Source organism: Cornus florida, unplaced genomic scaffold (assembly GCF_030987335.1).
Source record: "Cornus florida cultivar Cherokee Brave unplaced genomic scaffold, ASM3098733v1 CherokeeBrave_3.0.0_Hap2_Chr11, whole genome shotgun sequence".
Lineage (NCBI taxonomy): Eukaryota > Viridiplantae > Streptophyta > Magnoliopsida > Cornales > Cornaceae > Cornus > Cornus florida.
In genome coordinates, this window is record NW_026775581.1 from 76,731,991 (window position 1) to 76,759,906 (window position 27,916).

A 27,916-nucleotide genomic window follows, 5' to 3' on the forward strand; every position below is an offset into this window, starting at 1 on the left:
TGATATTTTGGATAATTCAATCTGAAATTTATTCTATTCTAAATTTTAAATTGGTGCAATCAAACAATAAAATAGTTATTATCATTTTATTCTTACACATTTCATATTTACAACCAAATAATATAATGAGAATAGTCATTCCATTCCCATTCTTATTCCATTTTCACTTGTATTTCATTCCATTCCCTTCAAATTATTAAAAAAATTCAGTCATGCCCTCCTTGTTTTGGTCAATTTTTGTTCTTTACCATCTTGACAACTTTTTATTTTATTTTATTTTATTTTTTTATTTTTTATTTTTTATGATAAGTTGTGTGTATCTTTATCAAATGTTGTAATTTAGTGATACATCTTTAACTTTCCAAAGTTTGAGGTGGGGGTTCAACAAGAAATATATATATATATATATATATATATATATATGTTAATTTTTTCTTTCTTTCAGTTTCAAATTTCTCAAAAATTACAATAAACCATAACTTTATACCTAGAAAATGCAGATACATGCATCTATAGATTCTATACATTAAAAATGGGTTGCAAGTGATGTATCTATCCATGGCCTACAATCTAACTTTTGCCAACAGAATGAAGAACCTTATCTTTTCTATCATCATCTAGACAATACTGGGTTGCACATGAAAATCTCGTGTGTGTGTGTATATATATAATTATATATATATGTGATGTATGCATGTATGTATGGACCTACTATCTAACTTTTACTAACAGAATAAAGAGCCTTATCTTTTTCTATATATATATATATATGATGTATGCATGTATGTATGGACCTACTATCTAACTTTTACCAACAGAATAAAGAGCCTTATCTTTTTCTAATGTGATTACTTTTCCCAAACGGCTAACAACTGCCCCATATCCCAAAATGAGTGAAGTCAGAGGATGTAATCTTTTGACCTTAGTAATATTTATCTAATGTTAAAGTTTTCAACTTTTTGACTTAGCTATTGCGCATGACTAACAACAAATCATATGTGAAGATTTGTGCCCTACTAATAAACAAGTTCACTTTTATTTGGAAGAATTATTTCACAAGACTAACGTGAAATTATTAGAGAAGAAAAAGTAGCATTTTCTCTTTTTGTTTAGCATAGTGAAAAGAAGTAGAAAAAATAAAAAAAATAATGTTTTATACTATTACTGTTTCTAACATTAGATTTCTTTTTTTAAAATGTGGAATAAGTATTGGGATCGGACATCAAACATGTATTAAGAGACGTGTGGTAATGGAAAGGATTTGAACTTGTGAAATGAATCATTTATATCAAATGCTACGAATTTAGTGATTTGTAGAAGATATGTGTGTTGCGAACTATCTACTGCAGAGGATTTGAACTCGTGAAATAAATTCTTTATATTAAACACTACGAATCTAGTGACTTCAGATATGTATTATGAATAATTTACCGTAGAGAATTCGAATTCGTGAAATATAACTATATCAAGTGCAACAAATCTAGTGACTTCTAACATGGATTCTTGTACACACGCTCATCTTGTGGTAGCCTTGCACCACCAAACTTCTACCACTTGTTGGACCAATCATTTATCATTTATATATCATTTATATCAAATGTAACGAATTTAGTGACTTCAGACATGTATTCTGAATTGTATATTGTAAAGAAATCGAACTCATGAAATATATCATTTATATCAAGTGCAACCAATTTGGTAACTTTATTGTGAATCATCTACGGTGAAAAGCCAAACTCAAAAAATATATTATTTATATCAAATGCAACAAATATAGTGACTTCTTACATGGATTCTTGTACACATCTCATCTTGTGGTAGACTTCCACCACCAAACTTCTACCATTTGCTGGACCAATCATATAAAATATATACATATATAGTGTAATGCTATATAATTTTTTAATTATTTATATATCATTTATATCAAATGCAACGAATCTAGTAACTTCAAACATGTATTCTGAATTGTCTACCGTAAAAAAATTGAACTCGTAAAATATATCATTTATATCAAATGCAACCAATTTAGTAATTTTATTGTGAATCATATATGGTGAAAAGCCAAACTCAATAAATATATTATTTATATCAAATGTAACAAATATAGTGACTTCTTACATGGATTCTTGCACATCTCATCTTGTAGTAGACTTCCACCACCCAACTTCTACCATTGCTGGACCAATCATATAAAATATATAAATATATAGTGTAATGCTATATAATTTTTTAATCATTACGCCTTTATTAAAGTTGAAATAAAGTGACCCTGGCACTTGTGCTGCAATATTTGACCAACAAAGCAAGTACAAAAGGAGCGTTGAAAGATTAAAACTCAACCATCTAAAAGAAATTGCAACTGGGGATTAATCAACTACTACAAGATTTAGCTCTAATCTGTCTGCTTCCTATGTGAAAGATTGAGTAACGGCTTAACTCTTTCATTTGGACAATTTGGTGATCTGTTTTATGCGTTACGTTTTTTATCAATGTCAAAACAATTATTTTATTGTAGGAGTATTTTAAGTAAAAATTAAAATCATATTTAGTAACAAAAATTTGTTTTGCAAAATTCAAAAATTTACTTTAATTCTTATTTACCAAAACACACAATATCACCAATTTGGTTATATAAATTTTAACCAAAAAAAATTTGATATGTTATAAATTATTAAAAACAAACATAAACGGTCTAAAATATGATATGAGCTCAAATTTGAATACCAATATCAGAAAAATAATATAACACTTTCCAAACAGTTCTAGAAATAATTTGTAACAAAAAAATATATATATTATTATAATAATAACCATTTGGACATTATCAAGGGACTTAATTGGTAGAGCGTCCAACTCTCGGAACTAATACCTCAGAAAAATAATAATAATAATAAAATAACAACATGAGTCTACGCTATTAGAATATGGGCCTAATTGAGTATATTAAGAGTTTCTAAGGGAAATCAAGCTGATGTTTTTTAAGTTTTGTTACTTTAATCTGAACCACACGTTCACAGTTGAGTTTTATAAATGTGTTGTTCTTCCCTGATTATCAATAATTTTCACGGCAGGTGATTCCGAAGGCACTAGAATCAGCCACACATGGAGGGTAACAGAAGGCACTAGAACTCGCTGTACTCTCTCTCTTAAATAATAAATTGATTTGTCTGATTTATTATTTTTTCATGTAAAAGATGTTGGTTGACTATATTGCTCCGTTCAATCAAACTATTGCAAATCTTGCACACCAAGTATTTTATGGGTTCAATAGTATCATGAATTGGATTTTGTTACTTTATTTTAAAAATGGATTTCATTCAAACTATCATTAATGCCTCAGGAAGATATGAAATTAAATACACATTGGCTGAGAATTACTTCTAGAAATTAAAAGTGAGCCTCAACCTTACACTTTTTTCAAATATATAAAACATATTGGGCTGAACCATAGCATTTCTTTCAAACTTTCTTTTATCTATTTTACCTTTTTGTTTTTCTTTCTTTTTTCCTTTTGTTTATAGCTGGGCTATTTTGTTTCTTCCACTTCGATCAAAGCATTTTCAATTGGCTCTTCTCTTAGAGAAGCTTTGAAAGTTTGGACTCCTTTTATTATTTTCGCTTGGGCATATTTTAGAAGTGGTAATTCGTGGCCATATTCGTATCGTGTCGAAATAAGGGTATTATACTAAATAGATAAATTCAAACACAATCCATTTAATAATCGTGTTAAGAATCCTCAATACTAACCCAACCCGTTTATTAAACAAGTAAACGTGTTAACCCATTTAATGACCTGTTTATCAAAATGAAACATTTAATATTTAATCAAATATTAAAAAAAAAAAAAAATTGTCATAATTAACCCAAATATTCAAAATAAAAAGAAAAATCATAAGGCATAGATAAGATTTATGTTGAAATGATTATAACATGTTGAATTAAATGAGTCATAAACAGGTTGAACCCCTCAATTCTAACCCGACACGATTAAATAAACAGATTAATCGTGTCAACCATTGTATGATTCAAACCCATTTATGTCAAACCCAAATCCTTTTAACTCGTGTAGTGTTGTCGTGTCGTGCCATTATTTGTCACCCCTAGTGTATTTAGTGTTTCTTGACTGACAAAAACCTTTGCGGTATTAAAATAAATTTTTTTTTTTTTCCCTTACACTAAAAACTTTCTTTCACTTCGAAAGAAGATGGAATATCACGATGACACATGCCTTGGTGGTCGAGCAACTTGTTCACGGTTTTCAAAGTGTAAGACCGTACTGTAAGGATTCAATTGAGACAATGGTCATTTTGGTCAATTGATACAACGGTCATTTTGGTGAAAAGACTTGAAACTCCATCGGTTAGTTGTTTTAACTTTCCAAAAAAAAAAAAAAGACTTTATTGGCATAATTTTTACTTCAACTTTTACTCAAAAGAAAAAGAGAAGCAGAAGTGACCCGTTGTATGTGTACAAACCAAACCAGAAGCGAAATGGACTCCGAAACCGGTCATAAAAGGGCAGTGAAATATCATTCTCCAAAAAGCCAGTCATTCCTTCCGGGTTAACAGAAAGTTGCTCAAAGGTTCTGATATTTTGTTAAATTCTCAGAAGGACTCGCTGTTTTGTGCAGAAACAGTGTAATGTTAAATTACAACTAGTGAAACATTTGCTGGGCACTGAGCTTCTCAGCATATTCCTTCCACAGTTACGCCTACAACTGTAGTAGTAGATAAAAATAAAAAAATAAAAAAACTAATGAGCCAAATTTGTTAAGTAAATTTATGATGGGTTACACTTCTAAATTATTTCAAAATATTACTTCGCTGCAACCACACATGTAAGAACAAAATAAAAGGTCATTTGTAACCTAAAGGGGTAAAGTTCCCATCCAATCCCTTAAAGTTCACAATCCCCATGTTACATATGCTGCACTGTCAAGTGTATCAAAATTTTACAGACAATCCTTTTATCACTTCAAAAAGACATAGTAACCATAACGAACTCATATATGACACGAAGGTTATCGCACAAAAAATTATTACATAATCCCGGCCAATCACCATTAAACACCCAAGCAAAAAGCTTAATCAACCTTGCTCATTTGCTTGGTTGTCAAATGATACTTGTCCCGAGACCATGTGATAAATTCTCATTATCACACTGTAAATATCTTATCCTTGCTACAAACTAGTCAATGTCCCAGGCCAAATTTTCCAGTTCCAAAGGATAGATCTCTTGAAATTAAACCGGGAAAGCACATTTCAACGAGCACCAATTTAAGTCCAATTAGACTCCTGACATGAGAGTTGAGCCGAAAACCTTCCCCATATATGCATCACCTAATAACAAGATGTGTATTCAAAATGCTGATACACGAACCAATCAAGAATAACATACTAGGCATATTGCCAAATAAGAATTGCCCAACATGCATCGCTAACAACAAAAACCAAATCAAGAATACACACTATTCAAATCGAATTACCACAAGTGGAAGAACAAAGCAGCAATCATAGGGTCGGACTAAGAAGATTGAAACGTGACACTCAAAATTGTCCCCCTACTTAAAATATTTCACCCCTAATTTCTCATCACGGACAATTGAAAACTGTTTATATATAAATTCCAACAAATATATTGACTAATCCCGTCAACAATACAGGTGTCAAATTTCCTTGTATAACAAACTATATCTATCTGAAGGCATTACAAACAAAGGAAACTTAGATACTTAGACACACCTCGTAACAAATTCAAATGAGCTCCGCAGCTATAGGGAGGGAGGGAGGGAGGGAATGAGAGCTTGGAGTTCTATAATAACACCTGGTTTAGGGTACGCTTTCTTTGCACGTGTACAGCTAGCCACAAATGCAACAATGAATCAATTAGGGGTTAGGCAGCCAAAAAAAGTGAAAAATTATTTTACAGCAAGCATGAAAATCTATCACATTATCCATAGGACTCTTTCTAACATAACAGAAGCTAAACTTAAATGTTTTTTCTACTTCAGGATTAAAAAATAGCACATATTTCCATATATAAAACAAGAATATACGGAGAGACTAACTCATCCCCTACCCAATGCAAGCCATCATTTCAGAAGAATGTTGAAGACAATGAGAAATAAACAAAACCATGGCTTACAGTAAACAGGCCTTCAGAGCAAGCTGCATAAAAAGGTTCAAAGGTTGCATGCTGCAGAAGAAACAGCACAGCTTGACAGCATAAAACTAAAGCAATTAAGCTATGAATATTAGCTTTTAGCTCCTCTGCGCCGCTTTTTACCACTCTTTGCCTCACTTTCTCTTGCCTTCGGTGTATCAGGTAACTCCCCCTTCATAGCTTCGGGTGATTTCGCCAAGTCAGGTGATTTTTCCTTCAAATCCTTAGCACCTCTCTCCTTTGACAAATTAGATTTGACCTTGCCAGCACCACTAACACTTGATTTCCTGCCGCTCCGGGGAGTTCTAGCCTTGGATGCAGATTTTGGAGCATCTTCGGTGTTGACTTTTGGCATGTCCTTGGAGGCAGTTTTTGAGGTACCCTTGTTGGCAGTTTTCGGAGTGCCTTGCTTGGATTTGGTGCTGGTCTTGGGTGTAGCACCATCGTCTTTAGTTTTGCCAGCCAATTTGGGAGCATTATCAATGGATTTACCACTTCTTTGGGAACGATCCTTGGATTTACCACTGGTATCATCCTCAGATTTAGCCCCAGATTTGGGGGTGTTAACTTTCAATTTGCCACTGACTTTACTGTCATTCTTCGATTTATCACCAGATTTTGTAGACACAACTTTCAATTTGCTGGAGGAAGCTCCTCCACTCCTGGAGACCATTATTTACACATTCACAAACCAATTTTACACATCAACAAATCAAAGTAAATAAAACACTAAATTTTAAGTAAAGAAGTGACAAACCCTTTAGGTGAAACCCCCATCTTTCCTTGCTTAGTTGATGGTCCAGAACTTGTTTTTGCTTTCTTCTTCTTTTGCCTGGTAGCAGGAAATGAAACCATAAGCCAGAGGAGTCCAATAAAGAACCGAAATATCATCAAGAGAATAACAAAACTGTAGGGATATGTGGATACAATCAAAAACTTTTGACCTAATTTACTTCCTGTAGGGAAAAAAGAAAAGTACAAAATACCAAACCATAAACTAATCATAAAGAAGAGAAAAAGATGAAGCAAGAGGACAGTATCAGAGCATAAAAGGGAGTCCAACAGTGAACTTAATACAACAATTAAAATATAATAATAATTAAAAAAAGTAAAAGGTCTCAAATCCTAAGATGTCATGACAAATTAAACGAAGTATAACACAAATTGGATAAAACTCAAAAGTTTTCATCAACGCTGGCAGAATTTAGAAGCATTAGAAATCTAACAGGTCTAGAAAGGTCTTTTGACCATATGGATATTTTCCCAAAACCAGGAAATCACAGGCGCCAGGAATCTGTGTTTCAGAGTGAAAGAAACTGAAGTGGAGAAATGCATTCCTTGAAAAGCTTCAAATCCTACAAGTAAAAATATAATTAATTTTTTGATAACATGTCCAAAAAGAAAAAATTACCCAGTGCTTGTTCCACCCATGAAAGGAGCTAGATGGGGAAGACTAATACAGGCCTAACCATTGGCATAATTTTGCACACAGTGACTACTCTGAAACTAACATGCTTGTCAGCCTGAGCTTTTACCAATGCACCAAGCAATGGTCCCTATTTATCAATTATCACCTAGTTCTTGAACAATTATCTCAAATCTTCAAGTTATATCCATGGCTACTCCAACCACTTTTAGCACAACCCCAACTTGACGCAATGCCAAATAAAGAATTTAATTCATTGCCGAGATAATACACATTTTCTGTCTGATCTGAACAACATTCCAACTCTGTATAGGGAAATAATACGACACGACTGAAGACAAATTCCAGCCATTGACGGACAAACAAAAACTAATCGAAGACCGTTATTCCAATATAATTCAGGGAACCTGAACAGAAGAAAAGTGTAATACAGGTGCCTTATCTAATTAATCTTCATCTCTAAATATTATATTTAATACAATGTAAAATCAATGACTAGTATATAAATTTAAGATCTGACGTATCACAAATTCCAACTGTACAAACCTTTTAAAACTAGTCAACTAAAATTATCCATTATTCATCATTTTCCATATCTAGCAGGATATTTTTTGCTAAATCATGAATCAATATTGATCAATCAACCATTTTTCCAACAAATGACTGGACAAATCTTAACCCTGACGCTATGTCTTAAACCATTGACATCTATAAGCCCAAGTCTTTCAGGACTATCCCCAATCCGTTCAACCAACAGGGCACAGAGAATAGGTCATAGTCTCATAGATCATCAACCATTACATAAGTAATTTATAAGACATTCAGAATGACCTAAAAGTAATATTATAAGACCAGCTTAACAAAGAAAAACACAGTGGTTACCATTGGGCCATCAGCCCAGCTGTATAACCTCTCTCCTCCCTCATAGAGGAGGTGAGGGGTTTTAGCCCCATGGTGGGCTTTTGTGTGTGTGCGAGTAATTGCCTAATCAAAAAATAAAAGACCCAATGCAGTTCATAATTAAATTAAACTAGCTAACAAAATCAAACAACCAAAGTACAAGTATGGATATCTTCACTCATAAAGAAAAGGAAACAAGGATTCTGAAAACTTATGCCTTCAATATGGCAAAAGACCTGCATAGACACAAAATTTGTAGTCCTTCACCAGTTCTTACAGCTAGTTTGCTCATATTGTACAAAATATTCTCAAAGGAGTATTCCATTGTGCCCATATTGTACAAAATGCAGCAAGATATACATTACAAATACAGCTTGAATATTTTCACAAATTTTTTAAATAAAAAAATAATAACAAGGCGGAATTTCTATCCCAAGAATACTAACAATACAGTTATCTTCAACAACCATGATGAATATTAATATGCTCTATTTGAACATTTAAAGACACTCCAAGAATTTGCAGTTGAAAGCAAACTTCATGAACTTTGGAAATATGTCAAAAGCAATAATGGCATACCACATATATCACAATCTCAAGCAATGGAGCGCTTAACTGTACACCTACTTCTTTTACCAACGACGTGAAATAAAAATTTGAACTCTTTATGAGGATTTCATTATACTCCCGCGGTCCCATATTAGTTGTCCCTTTTTGGAATTATAACCTTTTAAGGGGACATGCAATTATTGCATTGTCCTCTTTTGAAAATACGAAGTTGTATTTTTCAAGTTTAAATATGTACCAAGTTGAGAGACTTTTTATAACTTAAAGGTTTAAATGTGTATATTACCATGTTGAGAGATTGTTGAACACTTAAAAGGGTAATTATTGAAAGATATCATTTATTATGCTTTTACTTTTCAAATCATCATCATCATCTACGAAACACGGACACTTCCACGAGTTGCCGTGTACGTGACTTGTCCGTGTCCATATCGGACACAGTCTCACAGACGCTTCGTGAACACACCTAGAAACGTGTCCGACACTCCATGGCTGTGTCCATGATTTAAAAATAAATTTAATTATTTCAGACACTTGACCGGCACATTTTGGACATTTGGTCAACACATCAGACACTTGGGCAACACATAAAACAAACACATTACAATCCTAAAAACAACATTATAAAGACTAAAAATATAACTACAATAACATATTCTTTTTTATATTCGAACAGCGTTATCCGCTATCTAATGTAACTTTAGTATAGAATTTATAAATTAATTAAAATTTTATGATTGCCTCATTCAATAAATATAAATAATTTGTGTTAATATTAGACGTGTCCACGTTGTGCCCTACTTTTCCAAAATTGGAAGTGTTGGCGTACCCATGTTGTGTCGTGTCTGTGCCCCGTGTCCGTATCCGTGCTTCTTAGACCATCATCCTTGCATCTATCCCATAGATAGAGATGGGCTGGCCACGTGAATTCTCTTTTTCCATTCCTTCCTATTATACAACACCATCCGCTCTAAAATTTAGATTCTTCAAGTTGTTTTTAATTTTGATCTCCAGTTTGTCGCTTACCTTCAACACCCAACTCTTCCTCTTTTTATCGATGCGTCATTGGACCTATGTTGGATATGACCCTACCACTTAAGTCTATTTTCTCTAATTTTATCATTTAGAAGCTCTATACCCAGTGTTCCCCTACACGTTCGTCATTTATTTTATCACGTCTAGTGATTTCTAAAATCCAACGTAGCATCCTCATTTTTGCTACATGAATGCGTTGTATTTGTGTCTTTCACAACGCCCAACACTCTGCTCCATACAACATTGTCGGCCTAATAATTGTTCTATAGAATTTTCCTTTTAGTTTATTTGGTATTTGTTTGTCACAAAAGGATACCACTAGCTTGACTCCATTTTGCGCACCCATCTCCAATCCGACTTAATACATCACCATCTATCTCTGCATCTTTTTGTAGTATTGATCCTAGGTAAAGAAAATAGTTCTTTTGAGGAATTATTTGGCCTAGAAGTATGATAGCTTGACTCCATTTTGAGTGCTTATTTGACCTAGAAGTATGATATCTACATTGTCATTGAGGGACTATTAATATGGGACATAGAGAGTAGATGTCATACACTTATGGGACAATGAAATACAATGCCATGTGCTGTAAAACATATATTTTTGAGACACTAATTGTTCATGTTAGATATGGAACCAGCTCCTCTCCTCTAAAAGCTTCTCTGCATGGATCTCTGAGCATATGATCCAACGGTCCGAGATTTGCCGCATCAACAAATTAAATATTAACCAAAACACTGTCTCATTTTGTACTTGACTTACACCTAATAATAACAACCTAGGAAACCGGATCCTCAAAAACAGAATTAAAAAATTTGTCTCGACACCAACTTCCCTCCCTAAGGCCACATGCACCTATCAGATTACTCTCCAAAGATGATTTTGGCTTTCCATTTCAGCATCAACCTTTATCAGAAGAAAACCAGTAAATTTAGAGTTTCAAAACCGGTAAATTGAGTCAAATTAACATAGTTGATAACCCTAGCACGATTCAATTGTGATCAAGCAAAAGCAAATATAATTCCTTTAACCGAGAGTATGAGACCAAACGGTGGTGATAGGAGTTAAAGCAAAAATTGGATAATTGTATAACAACATTAAAGAGTACAAATACAAAGAAGAAAAAAGAAGGAAAAAAAAACCTCAAATTCCATGATATCACACCAAGAAAGGATGTTATAAACTTTAAAACAACAATTTAAAGGGAACTAGATGAATTAGAAGTGGTTTCGCTTTGTGGGTGTGTTGCATATATATAGATAAATATAATATATATACTAATATAAAACCTCAACAACTAATATATATATACATATATATTTTCTTAGTTGGTACTCACACACTCTCGTTTCTTCTGAGACTTGAACCCCTGACCTCCCTTTGGAAAGTAAGAGGCATAGTAATACAAAGCCATTATATGTATATTTTGCAATTCAAAACATACCTAGATAAAATCACGATGATGAGAATGGGCGATTAGGGCTAAAAAGAGAAAGGGAGAGCAAACAGGAATAGTGGAGAATAGCAAGATTGAAAGAAGAACACCGAGTATGTGTGATGTGTGTGTCAGAATTTGTGATGTTTGTGTGTGAGAGAGACGAAGGGATAGGGAAGAGAAGGCAAACCCTGTCTCTGAAGATGCACAGTTGTAAAGAGAAAGGATACCAAATGCAGCGTTTTAATGTAATAACTTAATTAAGTGTCCTTTTTATACCCATTCGATCAAATACTCGCAGATCCATGTAGAGAAACTTTTATAGGAGAGGAGCCGGAGCCGTTAGATATAATCAAACAAATTTATTACACTTACCTGACATTAGATATTATAGAAACCATCTAATATCTCAACATGCTTCATAAATGATGCGTACATACAATAAATGAAACATTCAAGCACCATCAATGTTCTCAAAACGAATGCCTCTAATATATATATATATATATATATATATATATATATATATTCCTCGTTGGTACTCACACACTCTTGTTTCTTTTGAGACTTGAACCCCTAACCTTCCTTTGAAAAGTAAGAGGCATAGTAATACAAAGCCATTATATGTATATTTTGCAATTCAAAACATACCTAGATAAAATCACGATGATGAGAATGGGCAATTAGGGCTAAAAGGAGAGAGGGAGAGCAAACAGGAATAGTGGAGAATAGCAAGATTGAAAGAACACCGAGTATGTGTGATGTGTGTGAGAATTTGTGATGTTTGTGTGTGAGAGAGATGGAGGGATAGGGAAGAGAAGGCAAACCGTCTCTGAAGATGCACAGTTGTAATGAGAAAGGATACCAAATGCAGCATTTTAATGTAATAACTTAATTAAGTGTCCTTATTATACCCATTCGATCAAATAGTCGCAGATCCAGGTAGAGAAACTTTTATAGGAGAGGAGCCGGAGCCATTAGATATAATCAAACAAATTTATTGCACTTACCTGACATTAGATATTATAGAAACCATCTAATATCTCAACATGCTTCATAAATGATGTGTACATACAATAAATGAAACATGCAAGCACCATCAATGTTCCCAAAACGAATGCCTCGATACCCCCAAGGCATTAGAAAAGAAGACGAAAGCCAATCCTAGAAGCATCTCCTTTTAAGGGAACATATAATCGGACAAGATCCCAACAGTAAGCATCTTCATACAAAAATCAAGAACCATACCAGGATATGTAGAAGACTTACCATACACATATTTGACCAAAGAAATCAAAATAGCCAAAGACCCCAAGAGAGTGCTGGCAACCTAAGCAAGTAAAATAATTAAGATTGTATGAAAGCACCCATAGATGCATACAGGCCCATGCACTTGACCATCAATAATTAAGGGCACCAAAACCAGTTTAGACAAGGTGATAGCATAAGCTCATAGATGGTAAGCTAGCGCACCTGTCATTTATGCAGTAATAGCAGTGCTAAATCCAAATTTGCACGACTCTCTAAGATTTACTATTAAAGGAGTTTCTTCCAGAAAGTGCAGTAATAGTAGTGCTATATCCGAAGTCTCACAACTTCCTAAGGAATTTATCTCTACTGATAAACACATGGAATTCACCTTCGATCCTACCATTAAAGATCCCTCAAACACATTTCCAATAATGGCCAACTTAATACTATTTTTTCCCTCAATGTAGCAACACTCATGTGAAAACATTGAACAGGCAGTCTAAACACACAAGTGACTTGACCTTAATCATTGAACTGGTGCCTAGCTCACATATATACCTCTTTGTTAGATCCCCACATATTATTGTGGTAAACAAAATTCCCAAGACAAATAGAACACATTGTAGACCGTTTTAGTCCATTTGTCAGAAATTGTTGCAGCTTACATGTAACTGAAAGGACAAACCAGATTCAAGTGAGGAAAGTTTCAAGTTAGCATCCTAAGTAGAACTTCAGTAAGGGTCTTGAATAACACCTGATTAGCTTTCTTTTCTTCTCTCGTTCTATCCACTTTCTTGATGAGAAATTTTCTAATTTTTTCTTCTCAATGTCAAAAAAAAAATTTCTTCTTTGTGTCAAAAGTGGATAAACTTAATCCTAATCTGAGGTTTGGGCTTGTATCCGAGCCAGAAATTGCAAGTGAAAATAAAATTTAGATTGCATCCCTTCACATGAGAGGCAGCTTGATACCTCTGGGCAACGGGGCCAGTCTCATTTGGTCAATAAATTAAAAATAATCCTGCTATCCAAACACACATGGTGTGGCATTCAAAACAATTCAAACTCAGTGTAACATATATTAATAAAAAACCTATTTAATAGACTAGCACCGAATTGTCAGTCTGGATCAAACTGGAAGTTGACATGATTTCCAAAATTGAGTCACCGATTTGACAGCAATATTGCACAAAGGTGATTATGCATCAGAAAGAACAGAAGCACAGCATAGACCTCACTAACCACCAGGGCAAACAAACTTTTTTGAACAGAAAGAAAAAAAATGAAAAACTATAAAATGACTAAAGTTGCATCCAGATTCAGGAGTTTGATAGCATTCATAAAACAATTCATTCAGAAATTTAGTTCTGGAATATTTCAAGATCAAAGCATTAAGTGACATGAAGTCACAGTCAACAAAAATCAAAACATACATGTCAGATGACGTATCAGGACTTGCATGTTCAGTTGCTTGTTCCTGTCAACAAAATGTATCATCATTAATATTCAACACAAGACAAAGGGTAGCAAAATAAAATAGGTAAATGTATCAGCATAAATATGGAATAAGAAAATAAAGATCGGCAAGTAACAGACCCCATCTGATACAGAATGAGAATTGCCGTCAACCAACTCCCATCGTTCCTCCTTAAGATTTAGTATTTCCTCATCACCATCAATATACAAAACCTGCTTAGAATCATAAAAACACAATATGTTATTAAAAAGTCAGTTCCATATGACCCGAGACATAACTATAAGCACAGAACAGCCAAGTCAAACCTAGATAACAAGTATGCACAAAAATGAACTGGGATTGATGAGTAACACTCTTACCTTATGCTTCTTTTTCACAGAATCAAACGAATCAATGACACCATCATAAAACCTAAAAGTAATAATGTCAACATTAGCCATTATAAGTAAACCATTTCATCTTGAATCCTTATCAAGGTTTCCAAGAAAAATTACAAAGTTATCAGAGTAAAAAGAAAACACCAATACAGAAGTTCAAATTACATCCAGATTATCCAAAGTTGATGTACTGATGCAGAATTAAAAGAATCAAAGCAAAGGCAAGTCCCGAGCAATGACATGGGTTATTAGCAACAAGATATATTAGTAAATTTTATAGACTGGGATGTGCTGGTGTCTAGATTAGTATAAGTTTCAGGTGAGATTTACTTTTTCTATTATTGATAAGAACAGTTCAGCCATTTTCAAAGTTCAGAAAATTGCTGGCAGGAATATCTAAATTTTAGAATTTCTTTATTAGTTAAGAGTTCCTAAGCTTAAGAATCTTACTTCAAGTTCAGCTGTAAGATTTTTCATGGGTCGCAATCCAGCCCAAAGTAACTCATCATCTTTCAATTTTGGTACAAAGTGAGTTCTATTTACTTAGCCAAGCTTCAGAACATTTACACGTCTTTAGGTTTAATTTTCTACCATCCTACATAAAACCCCTGATGTAAAATGACATTACAGTCAACTGATCTGTTTTCTTGATTAAATAATTAGTACGGAACAAAGCTATTCGTTTGAGTTGGACATACAAGATAACTTCTCTCTCTTGATTTCTCTCTTTCTATCAGTTTCATTCTTTTTTGTTGAACTTCTTTTAAAATAACATTCAGCAGCTTCCAACTATATATATATATATATAGATATTTAGTTAACCCACAACATAAAATCCTTTGTTCAACATATTATAATCCTATTCACTGTAGTCTAGTTACTTCAGCCACCACTTCCAATGCCATACTAACCTAGAACTTGAGAAATCTCAATTTATAGTGTCCCACCACTGTAAAAGGAAAATACTAAATAATATGAATATTTAGTAGTGTCCCCATATCCTTCTATTTTGGGATTTGATACATTTGAGGCTTGAACACATACACGTACCTGACCACACGTACCCAAATCAAAGTACAAGTCCAAGGAACAAAAATAGTTTGAAAATTAGATGGGACAATATAAATAAAATTCTGAAGATAATAAATAGCCTTAACTTGTGTCACAAAAAAGTAAAGGTTATATCAAATATGAAAACTGAATTAACAATATGCAAATTGTTTTAAAGGGGAAGAATCCATTTAAACTTAGCGTGCAGCTTGTTATTCTTGCACCCATCAAGAATTTCTTGTAGAACTCAAATTTTGCCAAACTCAGCATTGGATAACTATTCTTTCCAAGCCCATCGTTAGACCAAATTCATGTAATCAAAGATCAACAGAAGTCTAATTCCTACAGTAAAAATTCATAGCATAATATAATATAATTTCAATCACTATACGGATGGGGCTTCTCGTAATCAGAAATTTGTATACAACATATAAACAGCTGACATATTTTACATATGTTACAAGCTGCAAATTACAATAACTTGTGAGCAAGTGTCACATTACAATAGCTTATGAGTTAACTTCTGTCACTACAGAAACCAACCTGAACTAGAGTTTAAAATGCACTAAATGTATCACACAAAAAAGCCAATAGAAGAGGGGAACTATAGGTGAACTTCCTTGCACAAACTAACCATTTACCAACACAATAAAATATAGAACATTAGAAAAATACTTACATATCATCATCTGGCCACCAAACTTTAACCTTTGAACCGACCAGGTTCTCACCAAGCTCTACACTATCAGATGCCTGACATGAAAGAATAGACAATTGATTAGAAATTGATTCAAAAAGTATAGCAAATTATTAACAATGGCTGCAGCTGCAACTTAAGCCCAGTTAGTTGACACCCTGAAAGCAACCTGAAGTGGCCCTTCTCCCGTGGATGATGTCAACCTGACAACAAATCTCTTCCAGGCAGGGTCAAATTTTGACTGGGTTCAAGCATGTTGGCCAACCTTCCTATGTGCATTCAATATCCTCTCAGACCCAATCTCTCTATTTGTGCTATTTATATTTTGCTCTCAAAAGTTTGAAAAGACTAGCCCCTCCATGGTTCTAATGTCCTTATAAACTATAATTATCCATCAACTCCACCTAGCATAAACGAAACCCTATGGTTCCGATAAGGAAATATATATATATATATATATAGAGAGAGAGAGAGAGTCATCTAGGCAAGGTACTAGAGAGTCAAGAAGAGTATTTTCAAGACAAGAAGTTGCTGGACTTTCAGTAGCAAAGGACCACTCTGCAGTACAATTGGCGGCCAGGGTTTTAGATGAAATTATTATGGGTTACGGAGGCTTGTAAAGCAAGTCATTCCCTGTTTGCTCTACATGGCACCAGGTCACAATCAGCGGATAACAGTAATTCTTTATTTCATACCAAAACATTAGAGATTGGATTTCAGTTGCTTAAAACCAGGTCGCCTCAAACCCCAACCTGAGACTAGTCCAATCGGGCCAGGCCAAGTTAAGAACTACAATCCAACAAGCATACAGTTCTTTGGCAAAGGTCAAGTATATGTTTTTGACAGCTGGTCAAAGGTAAACTGAACCAACAGGCAATACAAGCTACATGAATTTATATGTTCATGTTGGATGTACTGTTGACCCCATAATAATTCTAGTTTCAGCTGACATTTGAACATAGGCAAAGAAAAATGAGGATGCAACACTTGGAGTACGCTTACTCTTCTACTTGTGTATATGAAAATGAAAACACAAGAAGAATTCACAAGCCAATAATTACCATTCATCAGAAAAGTGAATAATGAAAACACTTACTGTCACTTTGCCTGGAGTCCGCTTTCTCTTAGAGTTCGTCTTAGGGATTTCCTCTATGTGGCCATCATCTTTAGCTAATTTTGTGTTAGACTTTGATGGAGAAACCACTTCCTATAAAAATACAAAACAAAAACTTTGTTAGGTAAGGGGTTCAAAGAAAAGAAGTAAAAAGGAAGGATGAGCTCCAGCATTAATAACAGAACCACAAAAGAACTTTTCAAGTATGGCAAAAAATTACTTTGTCAACATCCATAGCAGAAGATTTCGTTTTATCCTTCTTCATAGGACCTTTTGTGCGTCCACGCCGTTTCCCATCTTCCAAATTATTGCTTGCATCAGTCTTCTTCCCGGACTGCTTCAGTGGTTTTGCCTCTGAATCACTTTTGGTCCCAATTTCATTCTTGGATTTATCTTCCGAAGCTGGTGTCTTAACTTCATTAGTAATCCCAGCAGGAATCCTCTTTCCAGCACGTTTCTGTTGTTCAGAAGCTGGTGTCTCTTCAGACGCCTTCTTAGAAACATCTGCGGATGGGGAAGCTTCTTGAATCATGTTCTCTTTCTTCTTTGGCCGTCCAGACTTTTTTGGACGACTCTCCTCAGGAAGGCTCCCATTTGGGGATGCAGAAGCAACAGTTACAGCCTTGCTCTCTGATGCTTGTGGTGAGGACACCTGAATACAAGATCCTTTACCATTTTCTGAAGTCAAAACTGCCTCAGCAGATGGATCCTCAGCAGCTGAACTATGAACTTCCTTGCGACTTTTCCGACGGTCTGGCAGCCTTTCAGTTTCTTTCTCAATATCACCTCGAACAGAAGGTTCCGTTGAAGTGATTAAAGAGCTGGGTTTCCTTCCTCTTTTCCTGAGAGTTTGTTCTGGCTTAGTTTCTGATTTAACTAACCTATCAGCATCCAAATCATCAGGTCCATCCTCACTCATTTCACTAGTATTTACAGACTGATTGGCATTGTGATCATCCACCGGCTTGTTTACGCACTCTGGATCCACCGGAGTGCTTTCATTCCCAGTCTCGGCAACACCATTAATCATAGCTGACTTTGAAGATTTGTCCATAGGAGGACTGATTTCCTCAGGTGAAACCAATTCTGTCACTCTCTCTTTAGACACCTGATAAGGAAAAAAATAAGAGAGGGAGAGAGTTCCAAATGATTAATTAAGGTTTCAGAGATCAACAATATTTCATGAACGAAGTAGAAACAAAAGATACAAAAGAAATATCATTAAAGGGCATGCCTGGGCTGCCTCATCCGAAGAAGCTGTAGCCAACTCGCTCTCATCAGCCTGAAGCATGTCGATCCAACAAGTGACGTTATACACAGAAGCAAAAGTGATGACAAAGAGGTATGTAAAAGATAGTTTTTAAAGTGGATAAAGCCGATATCTATACATTGAAACAGAAAGAACTAGGAAGGGGAAAAAACTGAACTGAGTGACATGCCTGAGCTGCCTTTTCTGAAGATGCCTGAGCCAACTTGCCCTCAACAGCCTGAAGAACAATAATGCAGTGAGTCAAGAAACCTAAACCATGATTCAATAATGTCCAAATGACATAACATTATCAGCAAGTGGGAAGTGATTATGCTGAGAAATGAAGGCACTAGAGATTGGGGATGGGTGCCAGGGTGATGGTAGATTCATCACATTTGTGCGAATTGAGGTGACTGTGCAAGGTTTCTATAACAGTGGTAAAGTGAGCAGCTGGCATAGGGGATGGGGGTGGCACAGACAGCAACATCGGCAGCTACCAAGTGGGGGCGGCAGCATTAACCAGCTCTTATCAAATTTAATTTTTTTTAAAATGTAATACAAAAGGAGCAAGCTCCTCATCTCCAACATATACAAATTAGCTTGCTCTCTCTCTCTCTCTCTCTCTCTCTTCAGAGCCTTGGAAATTGCTCTGGCGTCCTTTGTGGCTCCAGTTATCTTTTCTTTCCTTTTTTCATTTGTTTTCTTCCCTTATCTACCTCTCCAAGATGTTCTTCACTTTCTTCTGTTCCTACTTCTATCTGTATTCTTTCATATTTTATTTTAAAGAAACCCAGCAGAAAACACCAGTGTTCATGTTCAACAGAAAGCAAAACCAAAAAAAGAAGGAACGCAATAGATTCAGTCACAATCAGATTTATCTCCTTGATTCAATAAGGAAATTGCAAGTAGTGCTCCCAAATAATGGCTTTATGGCCTTAGTCAAACCCATTACAATGGCAGTTCAACAATGTGAAGAGCTAAGAAAACACTAATAAAAATGACTCGACAAAAACAACAATGACGTCATTAAAGATATGCAGCAGGTAGTTTATGAATCAATTGCAATCAAGTAACAAGATAGATTCTGAAATATTTTTCAAATACCAGTTCAAGGCACATGCCACAAATTAGGAAATCAGGCACACTGTTTTCTGAGGACTAACAAACAGCAGGTCGAACTTTATAGATTTCATCATGCATGTGATGTTTTCATAAAAATAAAAATGGGAGCCTAGAAGGAATCCTGGTTGATCGTCTGCTTCGCTATATCAAGTATGAGCAAGTTCAAACACCTTAGGCTTTGATTACAAGTAATGCCAATAAAAAACGACAAACTAAGCAGACTTTCTGATAAGTAACTAAAAGTGTCATTAGAAAAAAAAGCGTCAAGTTGAAATCAAACAAAGCATACCGACTGTTCTACCAAAGCATTGTCGTCATTATGCTCAACACCATCAGTTGTTCCTTCATATATAGAAACTAATACATCACTGTAGTCGTCTAAAGAAAGGCCCGAAGATCCAACTGCTTGTGTCAGGCAAGTTTTAAGCTTGGCTCCACAGTTTTTCAAAACTTTCTCCCCCAATTTTCGAGCAATTGGCAGAACTTCCTGAAAAAACAATAGAATTGGTCAATGAAATTCATAATGAATAAATGAAGCAATCCATTCTCCAAATATAATTAACCTCGTTGTCCTTTTTTACACTAGCTAGGATGGGGGTGAGTAGCTCGAGAGAAATATCTTCACTTTCTTCTAGTACAAGAGTCATAATTGTCTCCATGGACGAAAAGACATTCTCTGGGTGATCATCACTGAAAGACGAACAAAAGCAGTTTGTCAGATGTACAACAAATAACCTGTTAAGGGGGGAAAAAAAATCAAGAAAGAACAAACCATAGGTAGAGTTATTAAATAACAAAATCCAAAATAAGAAACTTTTTGAAATTTCTGGCAGTATTTCATGCAGTGAAGTCATGGTCTAATATTTGATAAAATATATATATATATATATAATAAAAAAATATGGCATCATGACCTAAATATTTTCTCATGTTACATAAAGCTGTTTCTGAAGATGCTGCCACAAAAAATCAAATTTACATGAAAAAAACAGCTAAATCCACAAGAAATCACCATAACAAGTTATAATCAACCTCTTGCAAATAATAATAAAAATAAAAACAAAAGTAAAATAGCTGAGAGTAGACTTCAAATATACCATTCCTTGAATTCTATGCTCCGTTCTTCCTACAACTATCGTACCAATCTTAAAATCGGTTGGATGGTTCCATCCTTTATCTGACTTCCATCCTTTCAATAAAGTGACACCAAGAATATTATGAAATAAATGCATGTAGCCATGAGCTTTGGTTGACATAATAAAGAGGGTGATCATTCTAATTGCGAAAAGAATAAAACAATTTCATCAAACCATTGATTTTTTAGCATATTTATCTAGCATACATATAGAATTGCAGGTAACACAATCCCATCAGGCCAAACCATAGATTGGACCATATTTATCTAGAACATATGTACAGTTGCAAGCAATAAAAGCATGAGTAGAACACAGCTTAGGTCCCGAACTAGTAACTCATAAGAATACACATCAAAGAGCTAGTGGATTCAATCAACAATATCTGAAAACCAGATTACGCCAACCTCGTAAGTTGCCAAGGACAAACAAGAAGCAAAAGTAAACATATCAATCTAGTTTGAATATCATGTTTGACATTCAAAAAACTAAATATCCTACTCCACAATATGTCACAAGAATCGGACAACCAGGATTGTTTCCAACACCAACAAGATCATACCTTATTGCTTTCAGAAAATGCTGAAACATCTCAACAATCAGCCCTTCACATTCCAGATCCAACATAACCACACATGACCGGACCTTGGCTACAGTTTCGAGAATCAAGGTCCTTTTGTTATAAGATCGACTGGACTTGTCAGATAAATTTTCAAAAGACGATACAATCAGATGAAAGACATCCTGTATACCAATAAAATCAAGAGTTAAAAGAGAGGGGGAGACTCGGAGAGGGCAAAAAAAAGGTACATGTAAAGAAAAGAAAATTCAGCTACCTTCATCTGATCATCACTGTACGGAGCCTCTGGTGCTGTGATTCTTGTTATTTCACTGATACATGAGGCAACTGCAACTTTCACATCAACATCTGGATGCCTCAAAAGTTCGTCCACAACTAATGCCTTAGTTGATGGAGAAATTGCAGCTTGCATCGGTTTGGATGGTGACTGCTCCACCCTTGATAGAAAATTCTCAACTCGCTTAAAAGCACAAGAAAAAGTAAAAGATTATGCATGCATTTACCAAATAAATTAAATAATGTAACAGATTTAACAAATTAATCCATTTTCCATGACAATAATCAATTCGAAGCTCAATCATTATAACACGGTCTCATGGTTTGTCCAATGAAGTTTGCTTAGTTTATTTACTGATATGCATACAACCATAAATTTCAAGATAGACACCAAACAGAGAGAAGACAGACTTACTGATCTAGTGAATGTGAGCAAAATGTTATGTGCAGTTTGCAAATAAGAAAATAACAGACTTAATGAGTCAATGGAAAATTGCATGACAGCATGCAGTTGCAGAAAGGGCCAAAAATGACAAAATAAAAAAGAATTTTTTGATTAACAATCATTTCACCAATTAATTGAAACTGTACAAACATAATAAAAGATTGAAAATTTATTTCAAACCAGTACATAGAGGAAAAGAAAGCATGTAAGACTTCTCTGTGTAACAACAAAGCTCGCCAAGTTTCACAAATGAAAATTTCTCGATTAACATTTCAGTGCAAGATACATGAAATGCCCATAATATGCTAACTTTACAAAAAAAAAAATTCAACCAAATTTTTCATGAAGCCACTCCATATAATTTCTATAGCTCTACCGGAAATATCATAAGGATCTTCCTAAATAATGATCCATCCGCATTACATCCCAGCCTTCTTGTTGTCATCATAAATCAGTCAGATAAGCTTCCCTGACTCTCTTCAAGCAGAGGGCCAGATCAGGTCATTTCTTAAGATGCCAATTATTTTATGCTCATATATAAAATGCCATTTATATCCTCTCACTTTCTATAATTTAAAGAAAAAGAAGTGCATCTAGTATCTCATGTGATAGTCGTCTCCAACTAATATTGGAAGGGAAGTTCAAAAAAAAACAAACATTAAACAAGCTGTTCAGTATGGAACAAAGTGCTAGGCATCTAAGAATCAATAGATGCATAAAATGAATGTAGCACAAATGTGAATGTTCAAATGAATGTGCGGTAAGACAAGAAAGGGCATAATTAGAAATTAACGCATCCTTGAGATGATTGAAGTGGCACCAACTGGTGATAAAATGAGAGATCTAAAATGGTTTAGAAATGTGTAAAAAATGACCACTTAGTGAGCTGACATGGTCCGCATTGAGGGTAATGCTAATGGTAAGAAAAGGGGAAACCAAAGTTATAATACAGACAGACATGATGACAAGTGGCTTGTCCAAGACTATGGACTAGGATAGATCATAATGAAAAAATAAGATTCGTGAAACCGACCCCAAGAAGTTGGTAAAAGGGCTTTGTTGAGTATATGTGCATATACATAAAAATCATCATCCTTTTCTTTATCCCATACGAATAGTTCTATTAATAACCAGTTCTCCAGTTATATTTAAATTTGAAGTCATTTTTAATGATTTCATCCTATATTAGTTTTGGTTAACCTATCATCTTCTACACAAAATAAAAGGCGCTCAAGAGGGGAGCGCTCCCAAGAGAATACACAAAAGGTCGAAAACGGCCAACTACAATTTCATGCTATCAACAAAATCCCCCAGTGATGTACAATTTTTCCATTTAACCCAAAAGAATAAAGAACTCAAAATAAAGTATTCGAGAAACAAAATAGAAGTCTCCTCTCCATCGAAGGATCTCCTATTTCTCTCACGCCACATAACCCACCATAAACAAAGGGGATTGGCCCTCCAAGCATCTTTGGCTCGGCTATCCGCTTTACACCCTCTCCAAGCCTCGATCATGTCCACCATGGAACCGGAAGACACCCAATGCATACCGAACACAGCAAAAAACATAGACCAAACATCCCTCCCCACCAGATAATGGAGAAGAAGGTGATTCCCCAACTCCTTTTACTTAAACTCCATTGTTTTTCTTCTTTTTTTATTTCTTTTTCCTTTTTGGTTATCCACATACCTTAATCACAAACATTCAGATACATAAAGCAATAAATAAAGTAACATAGAGACATGAGATTCTTAGATAGAAAGCCTACCCTTGGTCCAAGCACGAACAATCCACTATGAGAAAGATTTACATCTAGTTTACGAGACTCCAACCGAAGAATTTACTTCTGACCTAGACCCACACCAAACACTCCTTCAGGAACTCTGCTACCACCAATGAACAAACTTGATCGCCCACATAATTGTTCTATAGTTGTTCAACACCTTGTTCTTTACAAATCACGTGGTTGATCAGTTTGATGAATCTCTAATATGATAGTTGATTTGAATTTCAAATCATAGATTGGTTCTAAAAGCTCTCTCTGAAAATACAAATTATCCTAATAATGTCTAAAGAAAAAAAGATACTCTAAACTGTATATAACCCCATATTTATAGTCAATGAAGGAAATCAATAAATAAATATAAGAGAATAAAAGCCTTTCAGAATTCCAATTTGAGACAGTTTCTAAAACTGTTTAGTCCTAGTGATTGATCGAAATAAATTTTGATCTAGTGAATATGTTGACCAGAAGGTTCGACGGACTATAGATCGGGGTTTGCTGGAGTGGTTTCCATCAATTGAAGCTCACCGTTTGCAACTTCTTTTTTTGTTCAAAATTTTTGATAGATCCTTCATATTTTCATTAATCGAAAAGCATAATTTTGAAAAACATGTTTAAAATTTATTTTGATCCTTTCTAAAGATCAAGCCTAGCCTAGGTCACGGGAGATCAATCTATCTAATAGATTATCTCAACCTAAATTCCTAAGGCTCAATTTGCCTTCACCTGATTCTGTAATTGAGCTTGACAAGAATATCAGTGTTTTCACTGTTCTCCAACTTTATCAACTACTTTGGTTCCAGACAACTTGTTCAATTCATTTTGTTTAATCTTACTGCCCTAGTTTAGTATAAGTAGTTAAAAAATAATAATAATAATAACTCAATATTGTAGCACAAGCTGATATTCCTCTTCTAATTGGAGCATCCACGGCTTATGTTATATACATCCATATCACTTATCTACTTTCTTTTATTTATTATCAGTAGGCACCACACTTGCATGTTAATTATTCACCTTATCTCTTCTAGTCAATCCAATCATCCATCTCAGCATGCCCATTCATTTCATCTACATGACTTTGTTCTTGTTTATTTCTTAACGTCCAACATTCTGCTGGCAAAATATATTGTTTGATTTTTCCCTAAAACACTTTCCAGCTTCTTCTAATCGAAAGCCATCTATACCTTTTTAATGACTAACAAAGCTAAAAACTTCTCATTCATATTTTTATGTCCGAACACATAAGTCTAAGTTAGGTCCAAATCCAACTAATTATTTTAGCCACCTAAAAAACCCAAGACTACTAAGGTCTCACTTACCTTATGGTCTTACCTTAATCTTAGAGCACTTCAATGCTCTTCCAACTCCAGCTTCCAAACTTCACATGATCTTACAGGTTCTATGTAGATTGGTCAAAACTATGACTTAATCTTTGAAAGAGACAAATATTTTGTTCAAAATTCAAACTCCATTTAGAAACTTGGCAACACTCAAGGCATGTGTTAACAAGTGTTCTAGCAGTGAAACGCAAAAGAAGAAATCAATATTTAATCCTCAAGGATAAAATGGTACACCACTTAATATCCCTTTCCTTCATTCTTCACTTCCTAACCAAATAAACCATACTCAGTCAAGTGATGTGAGGTCCCTTTCCTTCATTCTTCATTTCCCAACTGCTCAACCATATTCAGTCCAGTGATGCGGGGAGGTAAAGATTCCAACCTTTTTCTTGTTATACCTCTTCCATCCCTTTTACCTTCCATTCAATTATTCCTTTTGTGTACCTATAATAAGGTTTTTTGAAGTATTTGTTTGTCTTGCACATCATGAATTTGTTATTCTAACTTGGCTGGAAATGAACTTAATTTTGATTCCCTCCTCTCAATTTTTATGAGATATAGGTCATGTAATTTTGATTTTTATGTGATTGCCTCCGTTTACAAAGTTAAGCTTGGACAATTAGTGTTACATATATCTATCAAATAACTCAAAGATGTTTTGTAATGAACTTAATTTTGATTTCGTCCTCTCAATTTTTATGAGATATAGGTCATGTACTTTACAGGTCATGCATCCTGTTGATGTTGATATGTAACAGTCCATTGTTGTTTATGCTTGTGATTGCCTCCATTTACGAAATTGAGCTTAGACAATTAGCGTTGCATGTATCTCTAAAATAACTCAAAAGATGTTTCGTAATTTCCGAAGATGAAAGTAGGGTGACCATGGTTGAAAACATCAAATTTTTAAATTTTTTAAATAAAATCGATGTTCCTGTAGTGCATTCAATATGCTAATCACTATTTCCTCCATTCTTTATTATTCAAACAAAAGTAATGTTTTACTATTCATCAATTTGATTAATTATGACAGTAGGGATTTTGGGTGCCATTAAAAATTCATGTCATTTGTTCATTGTATTGTATTTGAGGAAGTTATGTCAATTTGGATTCAGTATTTTAGCTGTACCTGAGCTTTGACGTAATTGCATTATCTGAATTGTGATTTAGGTATTAGGAATTTGTTATGTTCCATTTTTGAGGAAATATCTAATTAACATTTTATATACCCCAGTTATTTAAAGAAATGTATGTTTCTTGACACTGAATGATAAAAAATTTCTATCAGAAAGAAGATGACAAATTGAAATAGTGAAGTAAAACAATGACCACTGCCATATATCAAGCAACTAAAAAGAATTTAAGGTCTCTTAAACGAATAAATATTTATAACTAATGTCAACAGAAACTTCTATGTAAGGTCACCCAACCAAAAAAAAAAAAAAACTGAAAAGCAAGGGGAAAACAATACCAAAATAGCACCAATTGCCAAAAACAACATGCAATGCAACAAATGTGGCACATATTACCAAAAGAGCAAAACGCCCACATAAAAGCGCCAAATGATTCAAAATTTGAGAAACATCAACCAAGAAAACTAATCAGAAACACACAGAACCGACTGAAAAGAAGCAAAAACACTAAAAACCACAAACACACGAACCATGCAACGGATCAAATAAAAATAAATTAGGGCTTACATCAAGTAAAGGAAGGAGCTCATCGACGGAAGACGGAGGTTGGAGGAGCCTATTCCCCGCTTCCAAAAGCTGTTCTTCGAGCTCTTTGTCCACAGACGCCATTGTTTATCTATCCAGATCCTTCCAATATACTCTATTCTAACTCAAGTTTACAACCATTAAAAACCCTAGAAACCAAGGCAAAACTCCAACAGAAGGCCCCAAACCTAAGACAATCTTCCAGAAAGAGTTTAGAGAGAGAGAGAGAGAGAGTAGAGCTTCTAGAGAGAGAAAATCGAGATTCTTAACAGAGCAGACGTAAGCCTAAATTACCAGTAAATAACAAACGAAGAACAGTCGCCAAAACAAAAGGACTCTAGAGAGAGAGGAGAGAGAGGGAGGAATAAAAAAAAATTTAATTAAAAACGAAGAAGTTTTTCTTTAAATGAAAATCTAGAGAGAGATACACAGAGATGAGTATACAGAGAGAGAGAGTTAGGGTTTTTAGAGAGAGAAACATAGGGGGAATCCAAATCCGATGCAGAAAATATCTTTATTAGAAGGGGGAATCCTGGAAAGTTTTGGGAATCGGAATCCGCCGAGTTTTTGGATTTGAGTTAAATTTGGAATTTCGAGTCCGCCAATTGAATTTTAATTTCACTGGGTTGGGCCAATGGGCTCTGTTTGGGCTCATTTGGATTATGTCGCACTTGGTTTGCGACTGCCATTTTCCGACCAATTTACACTTCTACCCTTACATCGTAATTACTCCATTTCTCATGTCCTTTGGTAAAAGTGGATATTGATATAGAA

General features: G+C 34.6%; 1 protein-coding gene across 3 annotated transcripts; it reads right to left on the reverse strand.

Annotated features, from left to right (window-relative positions):
- Positions 1 to 5,895: 5,895 nt before the first annotated feature.
- Positions 5,896 to 27,655, reverse strand: LOC132284894 (sister chromatid cohesion protein PDS5 homolog C-like). 3 transcript variants are annotated; one of them, XM_059787036.1, is made up of 15 exons: positions 27,125 to 27,655; positions 21,833 to 22,013; positions 21,559 to 21,740; positions 20,427 to 20,553; positions 20,153 to 20,350; positions 18,920 to 18,979; positions 18,727 to 18,774; positions 17,713 to 18,600; positions 17,475 to 17,585; positions 16,361 to 16,434; positions 14,614 to 14,665; positions 14,374 to 14,466; positions 14,211 to 14,254; positions 6,923 to 6,997; positions 5,896 to 6,827 (listed from the first exon to the last, which is right to left on the reverse strand). In XM_059787036.1, the coding sequence occupies exons 1-15, from the start codon at positions 27,145 to 27,147 to the stop codon at positions 6,257 to 6,259; spliced, it is 2,727 nt and encodes a 908-aa protein (XP_059643019.1). In that variant the 5' UTR covers positions 27,148 to 27,655; the 3' UTR covers positions 5,896 to 6,256. The 3 variants fall into 3 exon arrangements, with proteins under 3 accessions (XP_059643019.1, XP_059643018.1, XP_059643017.1); XM_059787035.1 differs by having other exon boundaries at positions 18,932 to 18,979; positions 21,833 to 22,036; XM_059787034.1 differs by having other exon boundaries at positions 21,833 to 22,036.
- Positions 27,656 to 27,916: the final 261 nt, after the last annotated feature.